Source organism: Urocitellus parryii, chromosome 4 (genome assembly GCF_045843805.1).
Source record: "Urocitellus parryii isolate mUroPar1 chromosome 4, mUroPar1.hap1, whole genome shotgun sequence".
In the NCBI taxonomy this organism is placed as follows: Eukaryota; Metazoa; Chordata; class Mammalia; order Rodentia; family Sciuridae; genus Urocitellus; species Urocitellus parryii.
Window position 1 is genome coordinate 210,709,701 of NC_135534.1, and position 21,457 is coordinate 210,731,157.

The following is a 21,457-nucleotide window of genomic DNA, read 5'->3' on the forward strand; positions in this document are numbered from 1 at the left end:
GCTACATCCTTAGTCTTTTTTTTTTGAGACAGGGTCTTGCCAAATTATGAGGCTAGCCAGGAACTTGTGATCCTCCTGCCTCAGCCTCCCGAGTCACTGGGGTTATAGACGTGGCCACCATGCCCAGCTTAGGCCCCACCTCTTGAAGGTTCCATCACCTCCCCTCAGTGCCATGCTGGGGCCACCATCTGAGACTGTTCAGTCTCTTCCTCCCTCACTGCCCAGTGCCTGGCATTGATGTCCCCTCCTCATGCCCCTGACTGCTTCTCTTCAAGGCACACCATGAAGTCTGCCCCAAGTTCCCTTTGACCTGTGAAGGCTGTGGCAAAAAGAAGATCCCTCGGGAGAAGGTAAGGTGCTTCCTTATGTCCTGAGGACCTTGGCTTAAGGGTTTGCAGTGAGGGTCTATGCCACATGATGTGCCTAGAGCAGAAAGCCTCCCTGCTGCTGGGATCACGGGATGGGCATGGCATGCCCGGGCATGACAGCCAGCCTCCTGGTTGAGCCAGTGCTCTGCTTTCCGGCATACCTTGTTACTTTTTTTTTTCCCTTGTTGGGGATGGAGCCTTGAGTATACTGGATAAGTGCTCTACTACTGAGCTATATCCCCAGCCAAAGTTACATCTTAATTATTGTGAAAATTAAACATTAAAGTTGTCCTTGCCAGGTGCAGTGGTGCACCCCTGTAATCCCAGTGGCTTTGGGGGTCTGAGGCAGGAGGACCGTGAATTCAGAGTTAGCCTCAGTAACAGTGAGGTGCTAAGCAACTCAGTGAGACCCTGTCTCTAAATAAAATACAAAATAGGGCTGGGGATGTGGCTCAGTGGTTGAGCACCCCTGAGTTTAATCCCCGGTACCCCTGCCCTCCCCCCAAAAAAGTTGTGCTTGCACCTGAGAAGTGCTGTACTGGCCTCAAGCAAGGGGTCTGCAGCAGGAGACCAGGGTGTGGAGACCTCAATGTCTGGGGTCCAGGCATTCATCTCCTCGCGTGCTCATCCTGTGAGGAGGACGGCTCCTTCCCTGCATAGAGCCAGCGCTGTGGAAGAGGACCCCGAGAGGAGGGACTTTGGGAATGCTTGCGGAAATGTACTTTGCCACACCTTTCTTCTTGGCTTGTGAGGTCAGGGAGGGGATGAAGAGGCTGAAGCAGCAAGAGCTGGCGTGTGACTGCATTGGTTTTAGAGGTCAGATGACGCCAGTGGTTGCATTTTGTGTCTGGATGGCAGCATGAAGGACTGTAGACTGTCCAAGCCCATCCTGTTCTCTTGGCCCTTCAGCTGGTGCCTGTCTGATTTGCTTCCATTTAAATATGGGTCATGGCCCTAGTCCTGCAATGGGTTGCTCTGAGGGCCAGGTCTCTCTTCTCTGATTGAGCTGTCCTGTTGAAGGTTCTCCTGTTGCCTTGGCTGAGTGCTTCCTTGAGGTGGCATTTGGCCTTCACCAGGGACTGGAGCTGGCTTGGGGGCTCAGGGAAGTTCAGCTTCAACCCTTGATGGAATGTTATAGAGGGCCTGTGATGGGTGTGGTGGCCAGGGTGCCTCCTGGTATCCAGTGCTGTGAGGCTGTCTGCTGTGGTGGCAGGTGCTGTCCCAGCTGGGTGTAGTCTGCAGTGTCCTCTATCGATGCCCATCCACCAAAGCCAGAATGGATCCTCTCCCTGTGGTTTTCCATTATAGAGTGAGAGAACTGGCCTGGACCAGCAGGTCTGGTGGGCTTTGTTCCTCTCTCCTGTCTTTAGGGCATGTAGCTTTCCATACTCATCTTCATCTTCATACTCAGGGCCCTCATCCTCAAGGTGCCCTGGGTCTGTTTCTCACAGGTCCCTCACCTGTGCAGTACCCAGTGCCAGTGTGTGGCTCCTCTAGAAAGTCCCCATCCAGGCCTAGAGCTCAGTCCTTGGTGGAAAGTGACATTTAGGGGCCTCAGTGTCAGTGCCCTATGCTCTCTGACTGTCTGTGTTCCTAGGCCTTTTCAGAGGAGAGAGCGAAGAAGGAGTTCACACTGCTGCTTCTAAGAGTGAGGGGACTGGATACTGCAGGGCTCGTAGGGATGCAGTGATTAGATGGAGAGTCAGGGCCCTGGCATGTTAGGATGGCAGGACTTGCCATGCTGCTGGACTCTTGGGGAGCAAGAGACCCAGCTCTGTAAGAATTTTCTGTCTCTCTCTCTCTAATTTTTATTTATTTTTTATATATATAATATACATACTTATATATATTTATATATTTGTATTGGGAATTAACCCAGGGGTGCTTTACCACTGAACCATATCCCCAGCGCTTTTTAAAATATTTTTTGTTCTTATCTTTATTTTATTCTTTTTTTTAATGTGGTGCTGAGGATCGAACCCAGTGCCTCATGCATGGTAGGCAAGCACTCTACATCTGAGCCACAACCCCAGCCCCGCTTTTTAAAAAATTTTTGAGACAGAGTCTTGCTAAGTTGTCAAGGGCCTTGAACTTAGGATCCTCCTGTCTCAGCTTCCCAAGTCACTGGAATTACAGGCATGTCACCACCATGGCTAGCTCTTTAAACTTTATATTCTGGTTGGAAATCCTACTTTTTGGCAGCATTAATAATAATTTATTTGTTTTATTCTATGTGTATATAGATGATAGGTTTAAAATGAAAGTACAATAAAAAGAGTGAAGTTTACAATTTCTTTGAGGTCTATTTTGTCTTTGGAAGAATATCTTACTGAGGGTTGTGGTCCAAGTACTGCATTCTGAGGTCAGTTGTAATGCAAAATTTTTCTCTTTGTGTCCCCGACATATGCAGGCATACTGGCATATGGGTAGTTAATTTGCTTCAATTATTTCAAAGGTGGTGGATGTTTGTCTTTTTATTTGCTTTTGATTTTTGGTCTGAAACACCTGCCTAACTCGTCAAACCCTTTAAGGGTCCACTAGAGCAGTCCCATGCTGACAGCCTCTCTGGGCCCTGTCTACCCTGCTGCCTCAGGTTTTGGTGGTATCTTTCTCTCTGAAAGGAGAGCTGGGAGGTAGATCTTTTCATGCCCATAAGTGAGGCAGATGTTGCCTATCAATGATAGCAGGTGCTGGCCTTGGCTGTGGGCTTCAGGCCAGAAAAACCTGGGAGCAGTGGTCAGCCACAATGCCTTTACATGTGGTAATATATCTGCCACTGATGATGAGAGTGACAGTAACCCAGGCCAAGGTTTGCTGGGGGCACTGGGGGATGTCCCTCTCAAGCAGAGACTCAGGAGGCCAGACAGGTGGCTTGGTGGACCTGGACTCCACACATTTCCAGCTGTGCCTCCCCCCCCCACGGCCCCTTGCAGTAGGGTTCCAGTTTCCCATCCGTTATGAGCTTTCTCTGGTACACAGGGCTCCAGAGTGGGGTGTCTGGTGGAGGGGCTCTCACTCCTGCTCTACGCTTTCCCACAGCCCAGTGTTTCACCTGAAAACATCTGTTTTTTAGGAAAAAAAAATACTCTGGGGCTTCATAGCAATTTTTTCATTCCGGATCTTTACCTGAGTTTTGGTCATGTCTTCTTTTTGCAGAAAACCCAGTCCTCTTGACTTGAACCTGGTGGCTTCTTTTGTCCCACTCAGTGCCCTAGCTCTGCACCAGCAGCAGTGTGAGTGCTGGCCATGTGGCTGGTGGCTGGCTTTTGATGGAATTGCTGTCTTTCTTTGCTCTGAGAATCTATAGGTTATGACTGTGTTTTGAAGCCACCAAAAGTAGTTCTCTGACTTATTGAGGCCGCTTATTTCATTTTGCTTTTGACTTTTAAAGATGGTACTTTAAGAAATGTTCCATGCTTTTGTAAAACGGTCCTGTGCCCCAAAAACGAACCTGTAGAATGTGTGCTCCCAGATGTCCAGGGATGTGTGTCATAGTGTTGGCCCAGTCCTCTGTGAGGCTCTGTCTGCAGACCTGCCCTTGGTGTGTGGTGTTGAGGGAGGCTCTGCATAGCACTGGCTGAGGGGTTCCCAGTGGCACTTCCCAGAGTGAGTGCACTTGTGCTCCTTGCCGGCTCAGGTGCACTTGCGCTCCTTGCTGGGAGGCGCCATAGGAGGCTCCTATCTGGTCCTTAGAGGTGCCAGGGGGTAGGGGTGGTGATCATTTGTTCTTAATGGTATGTTTAGCCCTCTATGTGGGGGCAGTGTCTGAGGACTTCTGTCACTGTTCCTGGATTCTGACGTGTAGTTGGGTGTACCCCACTCCGGGCCTCCTCCCAGGACCTGTAGGATGAGTTTCTCACGGTGCAGCCTGCAAGTGGAGTAGGCAGGGCTCCCACGTGGGCTCCGTCCTCCAGCTGCTGCCTCGCCCTCAGGCTGCTTGTCAAAGCAGCAGTCCTTTTCTTCCCCTGGTCTGAGTACAGTATGCAGGATACCTGCACTGGGGCCTCTTCCTGGTTCTCGTGCGCTCCTCTGTGGTCCATCTTTGCTCTCCTGCCGTGGCACATGCTGAGGTTGTCAAAGGCCTGTCCTGTCCTCTGGCACTTCTAGGTTGTGGGCCCATGTGTGGCCCCCAAGGCCCCAGGGCCTCAGTGCCATGCATCCTTGCAACTGAATGTGATGAAGTGTGGCTATTTTCTGTGGGACGCAGACTTCCTCATGAACACCCCGGACTCCCCACCAGCATCCTGAGATGCCAGCCCACCTCAGTTACTGACAGGGCTGGTGGCCAGGATGTGTGTGTACACAGCTTTGGAAATGGGTGGTCAGGTTTTATTCTGATGAGAACTAGCCCGTGACAGTAGGGCCAGTGGTTCTCTGTGTAAACTCTGACATGATCAGTGCAGAAGGGGTTCAGTGGGGTGAGCTAAAGCAAAAGCAGCCCATGTGACTTCATCCCTTTCACCCCTCCAGTTTCATGACCACGTCAGGACGTGTGGCAAGTGCCGGGTCCCCTGCAGATTCCATTCTGTTGGCTGCCCTGAGATGGTGAGTCCAAGGGTCTGCAGTGAGAGATTGGGCAAACCTGTCCCTCATCCTGGGCACGGTCTTCACTCAGCCTGCAGTGCAGATCTTCCTGGTTCCCCAACCTCCTTGCTTTTTCCCTGGGTCTCCCTTGTGGCACCCCTCCTCCTGGCCTCAGGTCCCAGGTCCAGCCTGGGAACTCCATTCACTCTCATTCTTTTGGAGATCTCATAGTGTCCTGGCTTTAACCAAATGTGTGTGTTCCCCTGGCACCTAAGCCTCCCTTGATGCCTGTTGGGCATCCCATATTCACCACAGCCAGCTTGACTCATCCTGCCATCCCCTGCCTTCCTTCTCTCCAGAAAAGAGCACCACCATCACCTGGTTGTTCAGCCAAAGGCCCTATGCCTGGCAGTTGTGCCACATGTTGCTCTGGTCCAGACTTCACATCCAGGTCATAGATGCTTGACTGTTGGCAGCTGCACCCTGCCCCTGGATGGCTGCTCTGGTCTGTCCTTGCTTGCAGTCCTGGAGCTTCTCCATCCTCACCCCTCCCTCACCCTGGTCCTGACCTCTGTTGGTGACTGCTGATCTGTTCCCACCCCAGGCCCTTGACCTGATAAATTCCAGGGACCCCTCAGACCTCAGCATGCCCCTGTCCATGAGAACCTTTCTCTACCCATGCAGACCAACCTGTACCCTGCTCTGTTTTCACAGTCATTGTATCTTGTCCCTCTTGCTCTGTACAATGAGAGCCCCTTGAGGTCTGGACTCTAGTTTTCCCTCGGGAGGTGCTGGGTGGGTGGGCAGCCGGAGCGCTTGCAGGTCTGGGGATAGTGTCCACCAGCTGATGCCACTTCCTCTGTAAAATGAGCTTAGCAGCACTCAATGGTGGCAGCAGTCATGGTGGGGGGTCCTGTCTGGTGATTTTTCACATAGCCTTTTGTGTTGAGCAGTGGTGAAGAGGAGAGCTGCTGTTGTCTAGGAGGAGTGGGGTTCCATGCAGGAGGTAGTTTTAGAGCCCACCACCAGGGCCAGTGCTGCTGCTTTCTGGTCCCTGTTGTGGGCCTCTTCAGTACTCAGATTAACTCAGAACCCATCATGAGTTCATGGGTTGCTCCAGATCAGAGCAATGTTGCTGGTAACCTAGTTGATCCAGCACTGATGTCCCTGCTGGTGAAGCCAGCAGGCCTCTGGGAGTTGCATTTCTTCCATCACACACATCCTGTTCCCAAAAACCTCATGCCTTGAAGAGAGGGCAGGTACCAAGGGCACCTTCTGCTTTTTGGGTGACTATGCTTCTAACTGGGCACCCAAATGAGTACCTTTGTGTCTTTTTTTTGTTTGTTTGTTGTTTAAATTGTAGATAGACAGAATACCTTTTTTTTTTTTAAGTTGTAGTTGGACACAATACCTTTACTTTTTTAATTTATTTTTATGTGGTGCCAAGGATTTAACCTAGTGCCACACACGTGCTAGGCAGGTGCTCTATCACTGGGCTACATCTCCAGCCCGCCCTTTCTGTTTTTTTACTTTTAATTTTTGAGAGTTTTAAACATTTTTAAGTTGTGTTGCAGAAGTTTGAAAAATAATTAGTTGCAAAGACAGACCTATAATAGAGGCATCCCTAAGAAAGCCTGGTGGTGTCTAGTCCTGCCTTCCCACCCTCCTGCAGGGACAGCTGTTTCTGTGCCTGGAGGCCCTCCTTTTTCCTTTGTCTGTTTATTTTGTGTTGAGTCAGGGTCTCACTGTGTTGCTCAGGCTGGCCGTAAGCTCCGGGAGTTCAAATGACCCTCCTGTGTCGCCTGCCTGAGTGCTGGAGCTAGAGGCATGCGCCACACTGTCCAGCTCACATTGTCCAGCTGCCTATTTATTTTAAAAGCAAGTTACATAGGAAGCTTTGTATTTTTTTTTTTTAAGAGAGGGAGAGAATTGTTTTAATATTTATTTTTTAGTTTTCGGTGGACACAACATCTTTGTTGGTATGTGGTGCTGAGGATCGAACCTGGGCTGCACGTATGCCAGGCAAGCGCGCTACCACTTGAGCCACATCCCCAGCCCGGAAGCTTTGTATTTTTGAAACATACTTTTGGACAGTGGCAGATTAAACATCATGGTACTGAGAAAAAGGATGGAAGTGATTGAGCCCAGCTGTTACCAGTGTCTTGGGTATTCCTGTGTCCTGATGGCCATATGCCCTCAGTGGAATAAGGCCCACAGCAACAGCTGTCTTGGCCAGCATTAGCATTGCACAGACATGGCTGAAGCCTCCTGCCCTGTGTCTACAGATGGAGGCTGAGGAGCTGCAGGAGCATGAGGCACATCAGCTGCGGGAGCATCTGGCCCTGGTGCTGAGCTCCCTCCTGGAGGCACAGACTCTCCCTGGGGGACAGAACCAGGTGGGACCACAGCTGCTGCAGCGGTGTCAGACCCTGGAGCAAAAGACGGCCACCTTTGAGAACATCGTCTGTGTCCTGAACCGAGAGGTGGAGAGGGTGGCTGTGACTGCTGAGGCCTGCAGCCGGCAACACCGGTTAGACCAGGACAAGATTGAAGCCCTGAGTAACAAGGTTTGTGCCTGGTGGGGTCTAGTGGCTCATCAGCTTTGGAGCCTAGGCAGCATAAACCCCTTCTGTACCCCCAGCCGAGCACGGTGCCTTCCTTCGACTGTGGCCACCTACATTTCTCTGAGGGACCTGACTTGAAGGGTTGCAAGGTGTAACAGCCAAAACCTCTTCTTTCTGGCCGGGGAGGGTGGCATCAGGAGTGTCACGTAACTTGTGCTATGCAGCTTCTGGGCACACTAGGCCCAGAGCCTTCAGTGTGGACTTGGAGCCTCACTTCATACCTGGAAGGAACAGACCTAGGAAGAGCTGAGCCAAGGGAGCTGGGGTGGCTGTCCTCCTGAGACTGCTGGGTATGGGAGGTGGGGGCTTGGGGCCCATGGCGCATGTGGTGACCACTGCCCTGCAGGTGCAGCAGCTGGAGAGGAGCATTGGCCTGAAAGACCTGGCCATGGCTGACCTGGAGCAGAAGGTCCTGGAGTTGGAGGCATCCACCTACGATGGGGTCTTTATATGGAAGATCTCAGACTTTGCCAGGAAGCGCCAGGAGGCTGTGGCTGGCCGTACACCTGCCATCTTCTCCCCAGGTGCTGTTTCAGAGCTCCCCACTTACCCAGCTGCATTTCTGTACACCTGTGTCCCCTGCCCCAGTGGCCACATGGAACGACTCCTGAGGCAGGGCTGGGAGCATCCCAGCTGACACCAGGAACATCTGTACTTCTGAGGCACCCCTCAGCTGGGCAACATGAGAACTGCTAGATGTCAGGCTGGCTGCTCACAGGGTGTGCCCCTTGCCACTGGGTGAGCGGAGGGCATGTGGGCATGGTGATGGAAGATGGCCAGCATAAGGAGGAACAGGGCGCTCTCGGGTGTCAGTGGCTAAGCTGGTCAACCCCTGTGGTCTGGCTTCTGGTGTCTGCTGCAAACTGGAGGCCTGAGGTCTTCTGAAGGGGACCTGTGGGTCTCCTCCGGAAGGCACTCCTGTGGGGCCAGGAGGGCCGTCTAGTTGTGGGCCAGTTTGTTTCTGTGACAGTGTCTGCCGTGTCAGGATTGTGCTTCTCAGCATGCTGCTGGAGCCACCTTCCTGGGTACTTCAGAGCACCTCCTCTGTGCCTGGAGGCCCTCCTGGTGGTGGCATGGCCCTGGCCGTCATTCCTGTCCCTGCTCAGGCCCATCATTGGCTCAGACTTAGATACCATCTCCCTGGAGGACACTCTGTTTTTGTGTTTTCTTAGGGAACCTGCTGATGAAACAGTAGGTTCTGGGATTGAGGCTAAGAGGCTGAGGCCCCCTAGTTGGGTGGCCTTGGCTTGCTGTCCCTGCTCTTTAGGGACCTGCACCACCACCACCCTCCTGTGTGGCACATCCTGTAGTGCCTTCAGCAAGGGCCAGAAATGAACAAAAACCATACACTCTGGCTTCCTTGGAGTGAGATTGAAAGAACAAGTTTGTCTTGGGAAGACCTCAAGGAAGCGCTCTGGGGCAGCCTGTGGGGCATGGTGCTTCTCTTTCTGGATGGGGTTTGGGCCGTGTTCCCCTTGGGCTTTCCTCTGCAGATGGACTAGTGCCCTTCGTTGGACGTTTGTAGAGAGCCTGGTATGAAGGGCCATCATGGCAGGGCTTGTGTAGGAACCACACTTGTGCAAAAGGTCCTTTTTGCGGAAAAAGTCTGCTTTAGGAGACTTGGTAACCTGTGCTTGCATCTGGCAGTTGCTGCAGAAAGCAGGGAAGATGGTTTTCAAGTGTTATGCCTGGGGCTCTGCTCTGGGGACTGCGTTTGGCCTGCATTCCTCTTCAGAGCCTGAAACCAGAACTATGGAGAAGCAGGAGGAGGTCAGCTGCTGTTTGCGGGGTGGAACTGTCAGGGTCCTCCAGGGCAGTGTGGTGGGTATATGTGGAACTGACAGGGTGCTCCAGGGCAGTGTGGTGGGAGTCTGTGGGACTGTCAGGGTGCTCCAGGGCAGTGTGGTGGGAGTCTGTGGGACTGTCAGGGAGCTCCAGGGCAGTGTGGTGGGAGTCTATGGGACTGTCAGGGTGCTCCAGGGGCAATGTGGGGGGAGTCTGTGGGACTGTCAGGGTGCTCTAGGGGCAATGTGGGGGGAGTCTGTGGGACTGTCAGGGTGCTCCAGGGCAGTGTGGTGGGAGACTGTGGGACTGACAGGGTAGAGTCTGTGTAGTCAGCACTTCCTGAAGAGGAGAGATTGAAGGCTGGGGCTGCAGTTCAATGGTCGAGTGCTTGCCTAGCATGTGTGAAGCACTGGGTTTGGTTCTTAGCACCATATATAAATAAAATCAATGTCCGTAGACAATTTTTAAAAAAAAGTTATCAAAAAAAAAAAGTAAGTAAGTAAAAAATGGATGATTGCAGGCTAGCGGCAAATCTTAGTGTTGCCCACGTGTGCCAGCCTCCCAGTTCAATCCCAAAAGAAAAAAAGAGGGAAAGATGTATTTTGGCTCCGAGTTTTGAAGCCTGCAGTCAGTCCATGGTGGCTTGGCCCCACTATTCTGAGCCTGTGCAGCACTTCATAGCAGGGAGCTGTGGTGAAGCAAAACTCCTCTGATGACGGATGGAGAGTTGACAGAGCAGTGGATTGGGGGTTCTTCTCTCCCCTTCGAGGGTCCACCCCCACTAACTGGAAGACCTCCCCATAGGCCCCCACCTTGTAGTTTCCGTCACCTTCTAGCAGTGCCACAGGCTGGGTTCAAACCTTCAGTACATGGGCCCAGGGGAACACTCCAGACCCACTGTACAGCAGATGAGTACATAAGTGCACCAGAGGGGCTGCTAGAAGTAACCGCCAGATGGCAGAGCCGAGCAGGCCACAGCAGGTCTCGCTGCAGACTGAGACCTGGCTGCTAAAAGCGAGGCTACGCCCAAGTCTGAAGGCCTTAGGACACCAGGGCCTCAGACACTTGTCCTGTAGTCAGAAGCTGGATAGCCTGGATCTCTGATGTCCATGGGCAGGGAGGATGGTTGTCCAGCTCCAGGGGAGGTAGACCAACCTGCCTTCTTCTATCTGTGCTCCTTCTGGGTCATGGCTGGTTGGGTCTTCACCATTCAGTCCTCTACTGGCCCCCCAGTCTCCTCTGGAAACACCCTCACAGACATGCCCACAGACAATGCTGCTTTCCCAGCTCTCTAGGTGTTCCTTAACCAGTCAGGTGCCACTGAAATGAGCCACCATAGTCCCTGGCTGCGTTTTCTGTCCAGAGTGGCAGATAGTGCCCCATGTGGCCTGGCCAGGCTGCAGCTGTTGCTCCTGACTGTGCACCGTTGCATGTGAGGGACATTACCTCGAGCTTGTTCTGGGCCTCTGCCTGGTGGTTTCCTCTCCTGAGGCAGGTTGGCTCCCACCTCTGCTCCAGATGCTGGAGTGGGTGGTTCTTGCTCCTCACCTCTAGGTTCACGGTTATTTTGTGCATTGCCAGAATAGGGGTAACATTTAGGGTTCCTAAAATTGCTATTTTAATCGTTATAAAGAAAAACTATTTCCATTAGCAACCAACTGCATATTTAGGTACCCTGGAAGCTGGATGTTCTCCTGTGTTTGTCTCTCTGTGGAAGGGCTTCCTGGCAGGAAGAATGCTGCCGCCCTAACTGGCCCTCCCATCTCTCCAGCCTTCTACACCAGCAGGTATGGCTACAAGATGTGTCTTCGAGTCTACCTGAACGGTGATGGCACCGGGAGAGGAACACATCTGTCTCTCTTCTTTGTGGTGATGAAAGGCCCCAATGATGCCCTCCTGCGGTGGCCCTTCAACCAGAAGGTGTGAGAGGCCATCCCCTTGTCTGGGGGAGTGCCTGGGAGCCCCTGGGGTGCAACTTCCAAGAGGCAAGGTTGTCTGGGACAGGAAGGTGTTAGAGGCCATCCCTTTGCCTGCGGGAGTTCCTGGGAGTCCTCCAGGGTGCAGCAGGTGCATGAGGCTTTGGTAGTTTCTAGTCTGTTCCATGGTTACTGAGTGCTGGTTAAGATATGGGCAACTGGCTTCATGATCCACCACTAGGGTTGAAGGTCCATCTGGGAGCGTGTGCTCCAGAGGAAGGTGGCAGCCACAGGGCTGTCTGGGGGTATGATTGAGTATTTGAAACCAGGTCCATATTGGTTGAGGATTTGAAGCTTGAAACCAGGTCGGAATGAGGATGACCCTTCCCTCCACCATCCTTCCAGCAGCCAGCAGAGGGGGCAGCTGGGAGGGGGAGTGGCAGGAGGCCCGGTGCCGATGAGCAGTCTGTAGCCAGGGGGTCTGGGGTTCTCTCCAGAAGTGCCTTCCTCCAGGTGGGCAGTGTGCTGCTTCTCTGTCAGTGCTGTTCAGAGGCAGCACAGGGAGCAGCCCCTTTGACCTGAGGTTCCAGTTATCAATACACACAGGTATCAACAAGGGCACATTCTTAAGCAAGACGCGGAGCATATTGTGGCCAGGGTGCCCAAGTGCTCTATTCTGGGAGTGTATAGCCACTTCAGGTCTCTTGGGAGCCAGAGCACAAGAGGTCTTGGGTGACTCATGGGTACCTGTCCCCCTCCCTGGGCTGCCTCCCGTCAGGTGACGTTGATGCTGCTGGACCAGAACAACCGGGAGCACGTGATCGATGCCTTCAGGCCCGACATAACCTCATCCTCCTTCCAGAGGCCAGTCAGCGACATGAACATTGCCAGTGGCTGCCCCCTCTTCTGCCCTGTGTCCAAGATGGAGGCCAAGAATTCCTACGTGCGAGATGATGCCATCTTCATCAAGGCCATTGTGGACCTGACTGGGCTGTAGCCACCCCTCAGCAGGTGCAGGAGCTCAGTGAGGAGCTGACACGCTGGTCAAGAGCCCTGCTGTGCAGGGCAGGCAGTCTGGGTGTAGGTGCTGGGGAGGCCTCAGCCTGCAGCCATGCTCACTGTCACATGAGGAAGGAGCTGTTGGCCAGTCCTCAGCTGGCAGAGACTGGAGAGACCCTGGATGGCTCACCCCAGGTTCCTGGTGGGATTGGCCAGAGCTCTTCTGATTCCCATCAGAACTGCCCTCACTGTTTTCTGTGTAGTGTGGGGAGAGTTCCTGGGTGGGGTGCCCAGAGAGGAGCTTCAGAGCTGTCTGAGCCACAGGAGTGTGGTGGGTGGCCTGGTGCCTTTGGTGTAGTCATCAGAAAGGAGGTGTGATCTAAGCTGGGAGAAGGGCCTCTGTCTGCAGAGTGTGGCCCGGAAGAGAAAGGGTGCTCAGAACCCAGGTGCTCTTAGGACAGGAGCCCATCTGTGCTGGCCAGGCTGAGAAGCGGTGTCTAGCCCCGCCCCATGTTGGCTACACCATCAGGCTAAGGAGAAATCACTATTAAACTGTTCAGACCTCTGTGGTGAGTTGTGTCCATCTGGCTTCAGATTGCCTGTGGCTTCCGCCTGGGCAGTGGTGACCCTCTGGAGCCTTCTTCTTTTCCCATGGGCCTTTTCTAACAACTGGGGCTGCTTTCCCTGCTGCTAGCTCCCCAGAGATTCCCGTGAGGCAAGGGCCCATGTGACCACCCCATCCTGGGCCTGGCTGTGGTAGGGCAAAGGAGTAGACCCTTGGCCTCCCTGCATGTAGGGAGCCACTCAAGGATCCTGGCCTGGCTTGTTCCCAGGACTGTGTGGGTGGGGTGTGGGTGTGGGTGCTCGCTTAGTCCCAGGCTGTGCCACCAGGCTCGCTGGTGTGTTAACCGCTGGGAGGAAGTGTGACCTCCTTCACCCCTCCCACTGGGTGTTTTGAGATGTCACTGGGTAGAAAGGCACCAAGCAAGTGAGGGTGAGCACCAGGACTGCTTGGGTGGGATGTGCTGTCATGTACATGCTTGTCACTCATTCTGCCTGGGTTTCTGAGCTCTATCTCTGTATTTCTGAGAGTGTTATGTTTTACAGTGTGTAGAAAGTGCCCTGAGATGTGGGCAGGTGGCTGGCTTTTTCACTCACCTGTCAGAGGCCCCTCGTGTGGTGGCTTGCTGGGCACGTCCCACTGCTATGTGGTGTGTAGCTGGAGGACACAACTTGGTCCTTTGTCCTGAGACCATGTCTTTGAATATTGATGACTGTAAGCATCAGCACAGACCTGGCCACCTTCTGTGGACCTTGAAAGTTGGGCCACGGGGTCTCCCCTTCTTAGCTGCTGCTGACCTGCTCTGGGGCAGGTGCCCACACGTTTGTCCCTGCAGTGTTTCATGTTGTCAGACTTTGCCGTGTGTGGACAGTCCATCCTAATGCACATTTCCTGACACAGTAGGGTCAGGCCTCCCTCCCTATTAGGTTCATTGTTCATTTGGGATTCCCCTACAGGAATTGTTAGTTTGTGTCTGGGTCCACTGTTCTACTGGGATGTTGACCTGGTTTCCTCCTCCTCTCCCTGGATACCAGTCCTTGGTTTGAAATGTTTGTGTGAAACTTAAAATTTTAGATAGGCTCAGTTGAATATTGGTTTTAAAGTCTTGTTTTGTGTCTTGGTACCTGGGATTTACCCAGGAGTGCTTTATTCTGAGGTACATCCCTAGACCTTTTTACTTTTCAAGAAAAGGCCTTGCTAAGTTGCTGAGACTGGCCTCAGGCTTGCAGTCCTCCTGTCAGCCTCCTGAGTTACTGAATCACAGGCAAAGTTTTGTTTTAATATAGTGGGTTTCTATGTTTGGGGATTTGTTTATCTGTAATGTATACTCTTTTTTATTATTATTATTTTTTTAGTTGTTGATAGACCTTTATTTTTTTAAATTTATATGAGGTACTTGCAAATTGAACCCAGTGCCTCACACATACCAGGCAAGTGCTCTACCGCTGATCCCCAGCCCAAGCCCCAATATATATTCTTAGAATGAATTCAGGTTAAAGCTGAGGGATCATTGATATCATTTTCTTTCCCTTCAAAGAAAAATGAAGCTGGGTGTGGTGGTGCAAATCTATTAATCCCAGCTACTTGGGATGCTGAGGAGGATACAGGTTCAAGGCCAGTCTGGGCAACTTACTGAGACCCTGTCTCAAGATAAAATTGGAAAAAACAGAAGGGCTGGTGATACAGCTTAGCATGCACAAGGCCCTGGGTTTCTTCCCCAGCACTGCCAAAAGAGGGGGGAAGGAGGAAATAGACGGGTACAGCTTAGTGGCAGAGCATGCGCCCGCCCGCACCAGGCCCTGGGTTTCATCCCTGGCATGCATGAGCACACACACAAAAGAAGAAGGTAAAAAAGAAATGGAACTACAGAGTGAGAGGAGTGGGGACAAAGTTGGGAAGAAGGCCACAGCAAAGAGTCCTAATCTCGTTTGGAAGTGGAAAGTGGGTCAGGGAGTGGAAACTGAGCAGAAGCGGGTGGAGGTGGTGGACTGCCAACCTATTGGGTCCCTGGGGTGGGGAAGGGGCAGTGAGTGAAAGGGGATCGCTTGCAGGTGCCTCTTTGCTGTCCTGGGGGCAGGTGTCCCCTCAACCTCACCCTGCAGGGGTGACAGGTCTGGAGGACCTAGAGGAAAGCCAAGGACGGTCCCCACCCCAGTACAGAGAGGGGCTGCAGCTGAAGAGGGGAGAAGAGGAGGGGATCCTCCAGGGAGACCTGTGAGCTGGATTGGCCTGCTATGCTTGCCCTCCAGGGAGGCGAGGGCCCTGCTCATGTCCTGGTCACCAGTGTTCACATCACTAATTTTAGGAACCTGACAGCAGCCACTCCATCCTGTCCCTCAGACTAATGGCCTCAGATCTGCCTCACCCTGTGGATCGGCCTGTGGTGATATGTGTCTGGCTTCTGGCACCCAGAGTGGTGTCAGAGTTCCACTTTGTTACATTTGGATTGTGGGGACCTGTTTGTGTCTCCACTCGGTTGATGGACATTTGGGTGGTTTCCACTTACTAGTCACCCTGAAAATGCTGTCTCTGAACATTCGCTGTTTCCCATGGACGTGTTTTCATTTCTCTCAACTCTCCCTACCTGGGGGTAGAGCCTCTGGTCTGTGTTCAGCTTTTTTATTTTATTTTTTCCCCCAGTGCTCGGGGGTGAACCCAGGGTCTCCCGCAGATGCTGGGCAAACTCCACCTCTGAGCCACACCCAGCCAGGTTTGGCACCCTTGGTGCTCAGCTGCATCATCTCTTCCCATCAGTGAGCGCGTCTCAGTTTGTGCTGTCCTCTGGTCGTCCTCTGCACTCGTGTCAGCTGGGACTTCAGTCCCATCACGTCTCTCCAGCACACTGACTCTGAAGCATGCAACAGCAGTGCCAGTTTCAGCGTGTCTCCTTGCTCCCGGTGTTTCTTTTTGTCTCTGTCTTGCTTGTCTTGAGAAAGAACACTGGCATTCTTTCTCCAGGGGCCTCAGACTTCCTGTGCCTGGGCTCTCTGCAAGCCATCCGCCATCTGAACCTCGAGGGTGGCATTGCAGCTGTCCCCCTGCACCACCCCGTCTCACCCTTTCTTGGTACAGGTTATTTGGCTTAGCTTTCTGGGTGGGTGATTTTTCCTCAGCACTTTGAGGCCACAGTCCTGTTACCTGAATCTGTTGCTTCAACATCTGCTGCTTGTCTGCTGTGCTCTGTACAGGTAAAATGAGTTTTCTCCCTAGTGCTTTTTTAAATTTCACATAGTAGAACTGTTTTTTCCCCTTTTGGTGCAGTTCTGAAATTTAACCCCTGTAGGCAGCATGCAGGTGGCTCCGTCTTCCCAGGCCCCTGCCCTTCCCAGGCGCACCCAGCAGCCACTCCCTGTCCTCCCTGGCTGGTGTGTGTGAGTGGGGCCATGCAGCCTGTGGTGTACTGTTGCACACGGCATTGTGCCTCTTGAGAGTCAGGGTGCCACTGCCCTGCTCTGCGGCAGAGTCCAGTGCACGGATGACCATGGGGAATCTGTTCACCCCTGGAAGCATGTTTGTATTTTGTTTGTTTGTTTTTGTTGTTGTTGTTGTTTCAGTTGTAGATGGACACAATACCTTTATTTTATTTGTTTATTTATGTATTTTCATGTGGTGCTGAGGAACAAACCCAGTGCCTTGGGCTGGGGATGTGGCTCAAGCGGTAGCGCGCTTGCCTGGTATGCGTGCGTCCCGGGTTCGATCCTCAGCACCACATACCAACAAAGATGTTGTGTCCGCCGAGAACTAAAAAATAAATATTAAAAAATTCTAAAAAAAAAAAAAAAAACCCCAGTGCCTCACATGTGCGAGGCAAGCGCTCTACTGCTGAGCCACTACCCCAGCCCCTATATGTTTTTTGTTGTTTGTTCAGTTTTGTTTCGTTTTTGCAGTCATGAATAGAGCTGCTGTAACATTGTGTATGATGAGCAGGTCTCATTTCTCTAAGGCAGAGCCTGAGAGTGGGTGGCCTGGTCACACAGTGAATCATCTCGCATATCTATTTGCTTTTAGAGACATATTCTCACGGTGCTGCCCAGGCTGGTCTCCAGTGCTTGGGCTCAAGTGGTCCTCCTGCCTCAGCCTCTCAGCAGCTGGGGCTGGAGGAATACATCACCGCGCCTGCTTGGTGAGCACATTGTCAGACTCCTTCTAGAAGAGCGCTCCTGAGTGGAGCACCACCATGCTGTGGCTCTGCGGTCCAGGCACTCAGCAGCACTGGGTAGGGTCAGTACTTGGTTGTCCTCATGATGCGTGTGCAGGGCTGACTCACTGAAGTGTCCATTTGCTCCCTGCATTTCCTGGCTGGCATTTGGCACAGGGTTGGACTTGCGAAGGCTCCTCTTCCACTGAGTGTGGTGGTGTAGGCTTTTGTTGGGCACTTACCAGGTTGAACAGCTTCCTTCTTCTTTGTAGCTTGCCAGGAGTTGTTTGTGTGTGCTGGGGATTGAACCCAGGGGTGCTCTATTACTGAGCTGCTCCCCAGCCCTTTTCATTTTTTATTTTGACACAGGGTCTGCTAAGTTTCTGAGGCTGGCCGGGAACTTGCATCCCTCCTGCCTCACCCTCCCAAGTTGCTGGGGTCACAGGCGCCACCACTCCTGGCTGGAATTTTTTTTTTTTTAATTGTGTGCTGTTTTGTTCAGCCCTTATTCTCATGGGAGGGGCTCCATGTGGTCTTTCTTGGTGAGCACATTGTGAATTCACGCACTGTGGCCATCTGCTGTGCCAGACCAACCTTGCCTTCCTGGAGTAACCCGTGTGATGGTGCCGCACCTTTACCTGCTGCTGGGTTTGATTTGATGTTTTGTTGACTCTTGGCATCTGTGTGTGTGAGGTATACTCGTCTGTGGTTCTCCTTTTGTATGGTTGTCCCTTATCCATGATTTCACTTTCCCTGATGTGTTACCTTTGTTCAGCTGTAGTCCATGATGTTAAGTGGAAAATTCCAGAAATAAGCAGTGCATGTTTCAGGTTGTGTGCCAATCTGAGGAGCATGTTGAAATCTCACCATCCTTGTACCTTTCTTCTTCTGTGGTGTCCAGATATGAACCACCCCTGCATCCAGCATGTCCATGCATATGCCCCACCCACCCACAGGCACTGGCAGTACCAGTGCTGTTTGCTTGTAGCCCTTGTTCCTTAGCACTGACCCAAGGTGCAAGAGAATTCTGCTGGAGGTCAGAAATGCTCAAGAGAAGCCATTAAGTGAAAAGTGAAATACAGTGAGGTTGAGAGAGAGACCACGTTCACATCACTTTCATTATGGTACATTTTTATGGTTTTTTTATTATGCCATTGGTTAGTCTCTGTGCCTAATTTCTAAATTGAGCATTGCCACAGGTGTGCGTGTGTAGGAAAATACCTAGTATATCTAGAATCTGATGCCGTCCACAGTTTGTGGCATGCCCTGGGGGCATTGGATCCCATCTCCCATGGGTTAGGTAGGGGACTCTGTGTTGTCTTTGTCTGGTTTTGGTGTTAAGTTTTTATAGTCAAAAAATTGACAGCAGGAGGGCTGGGATTGTGGCTCAGCGGTAGAGCGCTCGTCTAGCATATGCGAGGTCCGGGGTTCGATCCTCAGCACCACATAAAAATAAATAAACAAAATAAAGGTATTGTGTCCAACTATTTCTAATATATATTACTAACAACCTCACTTTTTTTTCACAGAAAGAAAATTGATAGCAGGTATTTTTTTTTTAAGGAAAAAAGAAAGAAAATTGATAGCAGGAGTGAGGTTGTTAGTACAACAAATACCCCAAAATGTGAAAGTGGCTTTAGAATTGGTTCATGGGTGGGGCGGGGAACCCTGGAAGGAGCAGGCTGGAAAAGGACTCCCAAGACAGTAAAGGCATCTAGTGAGGGCTCCAACGGAAGTGAGGACCAGGTGTTGGAAACCAGGGAAAGGCCAGCCTTGTCCAGAGTGGCAAGGGACTTGGGAGACTTTGTCCTGGAGTCTGAGGCAGGAGGGATGCAAGTTCCCTGCCAGCCTCCCAGGGATTTGTGGGAGGTGGAACTTAAAGAAATATGCACTCAAGTCTGCAGGCAGGTCAGCATTCCAGGTACTGCGAGCCTTGGATTGCACGTAGCTGGGTGTCAGAGGCGAGAGCAATGTGGATGGGGAGTTCTATTTTCAGAAAGGTTAGCAGAATGTAGTGGCCAGAAGGCTGCCCAGCTTGGCTATGAGAGAGAATGAAAGCGCATTTTCAGAAGAATCCCAGCATGGAGCCAAGTGCCTGTGCGTACAGATGAAGCATTGGCTGCCCTACCATGGGCCCAGAAGCCAGGGCTGAAGGAGGGAAATATTTCAAAGGAGAGGCCTAGGGTGCCCAGGGGACCTTGGGTTCTGCTTTCCAGGCCCCAAGTTTCTGCCCCCCACATTCCTGCACAGTACTCACCAACCATGACTCAGTCTGGCCCAGATATGGCTGTATGTGCTGATCCAGAAAGTACTGCAGGCAGTGCCCATTGGGTGCTCATTCTGCAGATGTGAAGGTTGCAGGAGGAGAGGTTGTGGCAGCCTCCAGCTGGCCTTCAAGGATAGCAGGGGTGCAGAGACATCATAGGAACAAAGCCACTGCAGAGTGCCCAGTGGGGCAACCCAAGACCCCAGAACGGTGGGTCCACCGTGGCACAGCTCCTGTCTAGGACAGCTATGTATGAGACTCCAGCACAGCCGTGGTGGCTGCCCAGCCCTACTTGGGGTATCTGGAAGGCAGGACAGTCAGAGATTATACCCCAGCTTTAGGATTTCGTAGGGTTTGCCCTGTCAGCTTGGCTTGCTTGGGCCCTGTTGTCCCTTTACCTTGCCTGTCTCCCTCCTTGGGATGGGAGGCTGTCCTGTGGCTGCCCCCACTGCACTTTGGAAGGGCCTAACTAGCCTTCTTGCCCCTTTTGAGTTGGTGCTGGAAAGAGTTAGGTTTTAGGGTTGGGGTGAATGTTATGTTTTATAGGTGAGAAGGACATGAGTCTGGGGGACCAGGGGCAGAATGCTATGGTTTTAATGTCTGTCCTGCCAAAATTCGTGGAAATTTAACTGCCTTGGTGACAGCAATAAGGGGTAGGGCTCTTAGAGATACTGGGCAAGAAGGCTTCACCTCTTGGACAGGCTGGTGCTACTGTGGAAGAGTGGGCTCCCCTCTTACCTTCTCTCACCTTCCACCAGTGGTACCCAGCAGGAAGCCCTCTCGCGGGCAAGCCCCTTGCTCTGGGACTCCTAGCCTTCACAACTGTGTCTTAATAAACTTCTGTCCATTGTGGATTACTCGGTCTCCTGTAATCTTTTATCGAGCAGAAAAGAACTAAGACTGATTATTTGCCTCCCACCCAAAATTCATTATGTTAAGACACATCCCCAGTGTGATGGGAGTTGGAGGTGAACAGGTCACGAGGGTGGAGCCCCAGGGCCTTGGCTCCAGACAGCATGCTTGCCCCACCTGAGCCTTTTATAAGAACCAGCAGGCAGCTCTCATCAGACACTGCGTCAGCAGCATCTTGACCCTGGACTTGAGGATCTGTGAGAAGTGAATTCCTGTTGTCTGTGAGCCCAGTTCATGGTGTGTGTTAGGCAGCTGAACAGACCAAGATGCAGGGTTGTGCAGCACAGTGGCTACACCTGCAATTCCAGCCACTTGGGAGGCTGAGGCAGGAGGGTCCCTCAGCAACTTAATGAGACTGTTGCAAAGAAAGGGGGAAAAAAGGCTGGAAATGTAGCTTGATGAAGAGTGCCCCCTGGGTTTGATCCCCAGTACTAGAGGAAAAAAATATAGTGTGGCACTTGTCTTGAATAACGTAGGGGACATGCAGAGACTTGCCCCAGCCTGGGCTCTGGTCCGTAGGGGAGGTGGTCCAGGTGCAACTCTTCTGGTGTGGACTGGAATGTTCTGTGCTTACCAGTTAGGTGGTTGGGAGGAGTTGAATTATGTACCCACCCAAATGGGTATGTTGGAGCCCTAGCCCCCAGGACCTTAGAAGTAGGTTTCTTATAAAGGTAATTAAGTTAAAAGGAGATCATTAGAGTGGGCCCTAACACAGCATGACAGATGACCCGATAGACAGGGAATTTGGACACAGACATAAAGGGAAGGTAATGGACGGTCATAGGGACAAGACGGCCGTGTGAAGACAGAAGACAGGAGAGTGGCACCCCCGAGCCAAGGAGTGCCAGAGACAGCCGTAAGCCACCAGCAGCTGTGGAGAGACTGGGCAGACTCCCCACCACCCTTGATGTCCACAGCTGCTCTCCAGAACCTCAAAACCATAAATCTGCACTATGGTAAGCCACCAGGTCTGGGGTGCCTTGCAGTGGCCATCCTAGGGAGCGACCCGTCCTTGCCTGTCCTGAGATTGTGGGTCTGCGCTTCTCCCAGTCCACTGCTCTCTGCTCTTGTGTTTGAGGCTTTATTCAGGGGTCTCCCTGGTACACTTCCCCTGTCATCATCCTCAGTCCCTCTTCATCCCTGGAGGACTCTTCCCAGGTGTGCTGTGCCCCTCACTCATGGCCAGTCCTGTATCCTTTCATGGGCATTTCTGTGGGGACACATCCATCCTTCCTTGGGACCTCCTTGTCATTACTTGCATGAGGCCTTCCTGTAGTTGGGTCCTGGTTTATGAGGTGCTGAGGATGGAACCCAGTGCCTCACGTGCTAGGCAAGTGCTCTGCCACTGAGCTGCAGCCCCAGC

At 52.2% G+C, this 21,457-nt stretch overlaps 1 protein-coding gene across 2 annotated transcripts in view; it reads left to right on the forward strand.

Annotated features, from left to right (window-relative positions):
- Window positions 1-20,014, forward strand: part of Traf2 (TNF receptor associated factor 2) — a 37,096-nt gene extending 17,082 nt beyond the window's left edge. For both annotated transcript variants that reach the window (XM_026395535.2, XM_026395537.2), the window contains exons 6-11: window positions 276-350; window positions 4,839-4,913; window positions 7,178-7,459; window positions 7,863-8,040; window positions 11,073-11,221; window positions 11,996-20,014. In XM_026395535.2, the coding sequence (XP_026251320.2) occupies window positions 276-350; window positions 4,839-4,913; window positions 7,178-7,459; window positions 7,863-8,040; window positions 11,073-11,221; window positions 11,996-12,214 (978 nt within the window). In that variant the 3' untranslated portion in view covers window positions 12,215-20,014. The remainder of the gene's footprint in view (window positions 1-275; window positions 351-4,838; window positions 4,914-7,177; window positions 7,460-7,862; window positions 8,041-11,072; window positions 11,222-11,995) is intronic.
- The last annotated feature ends 1,443 nt before the right edge of the window (window positions 20,015-21,457 follow it).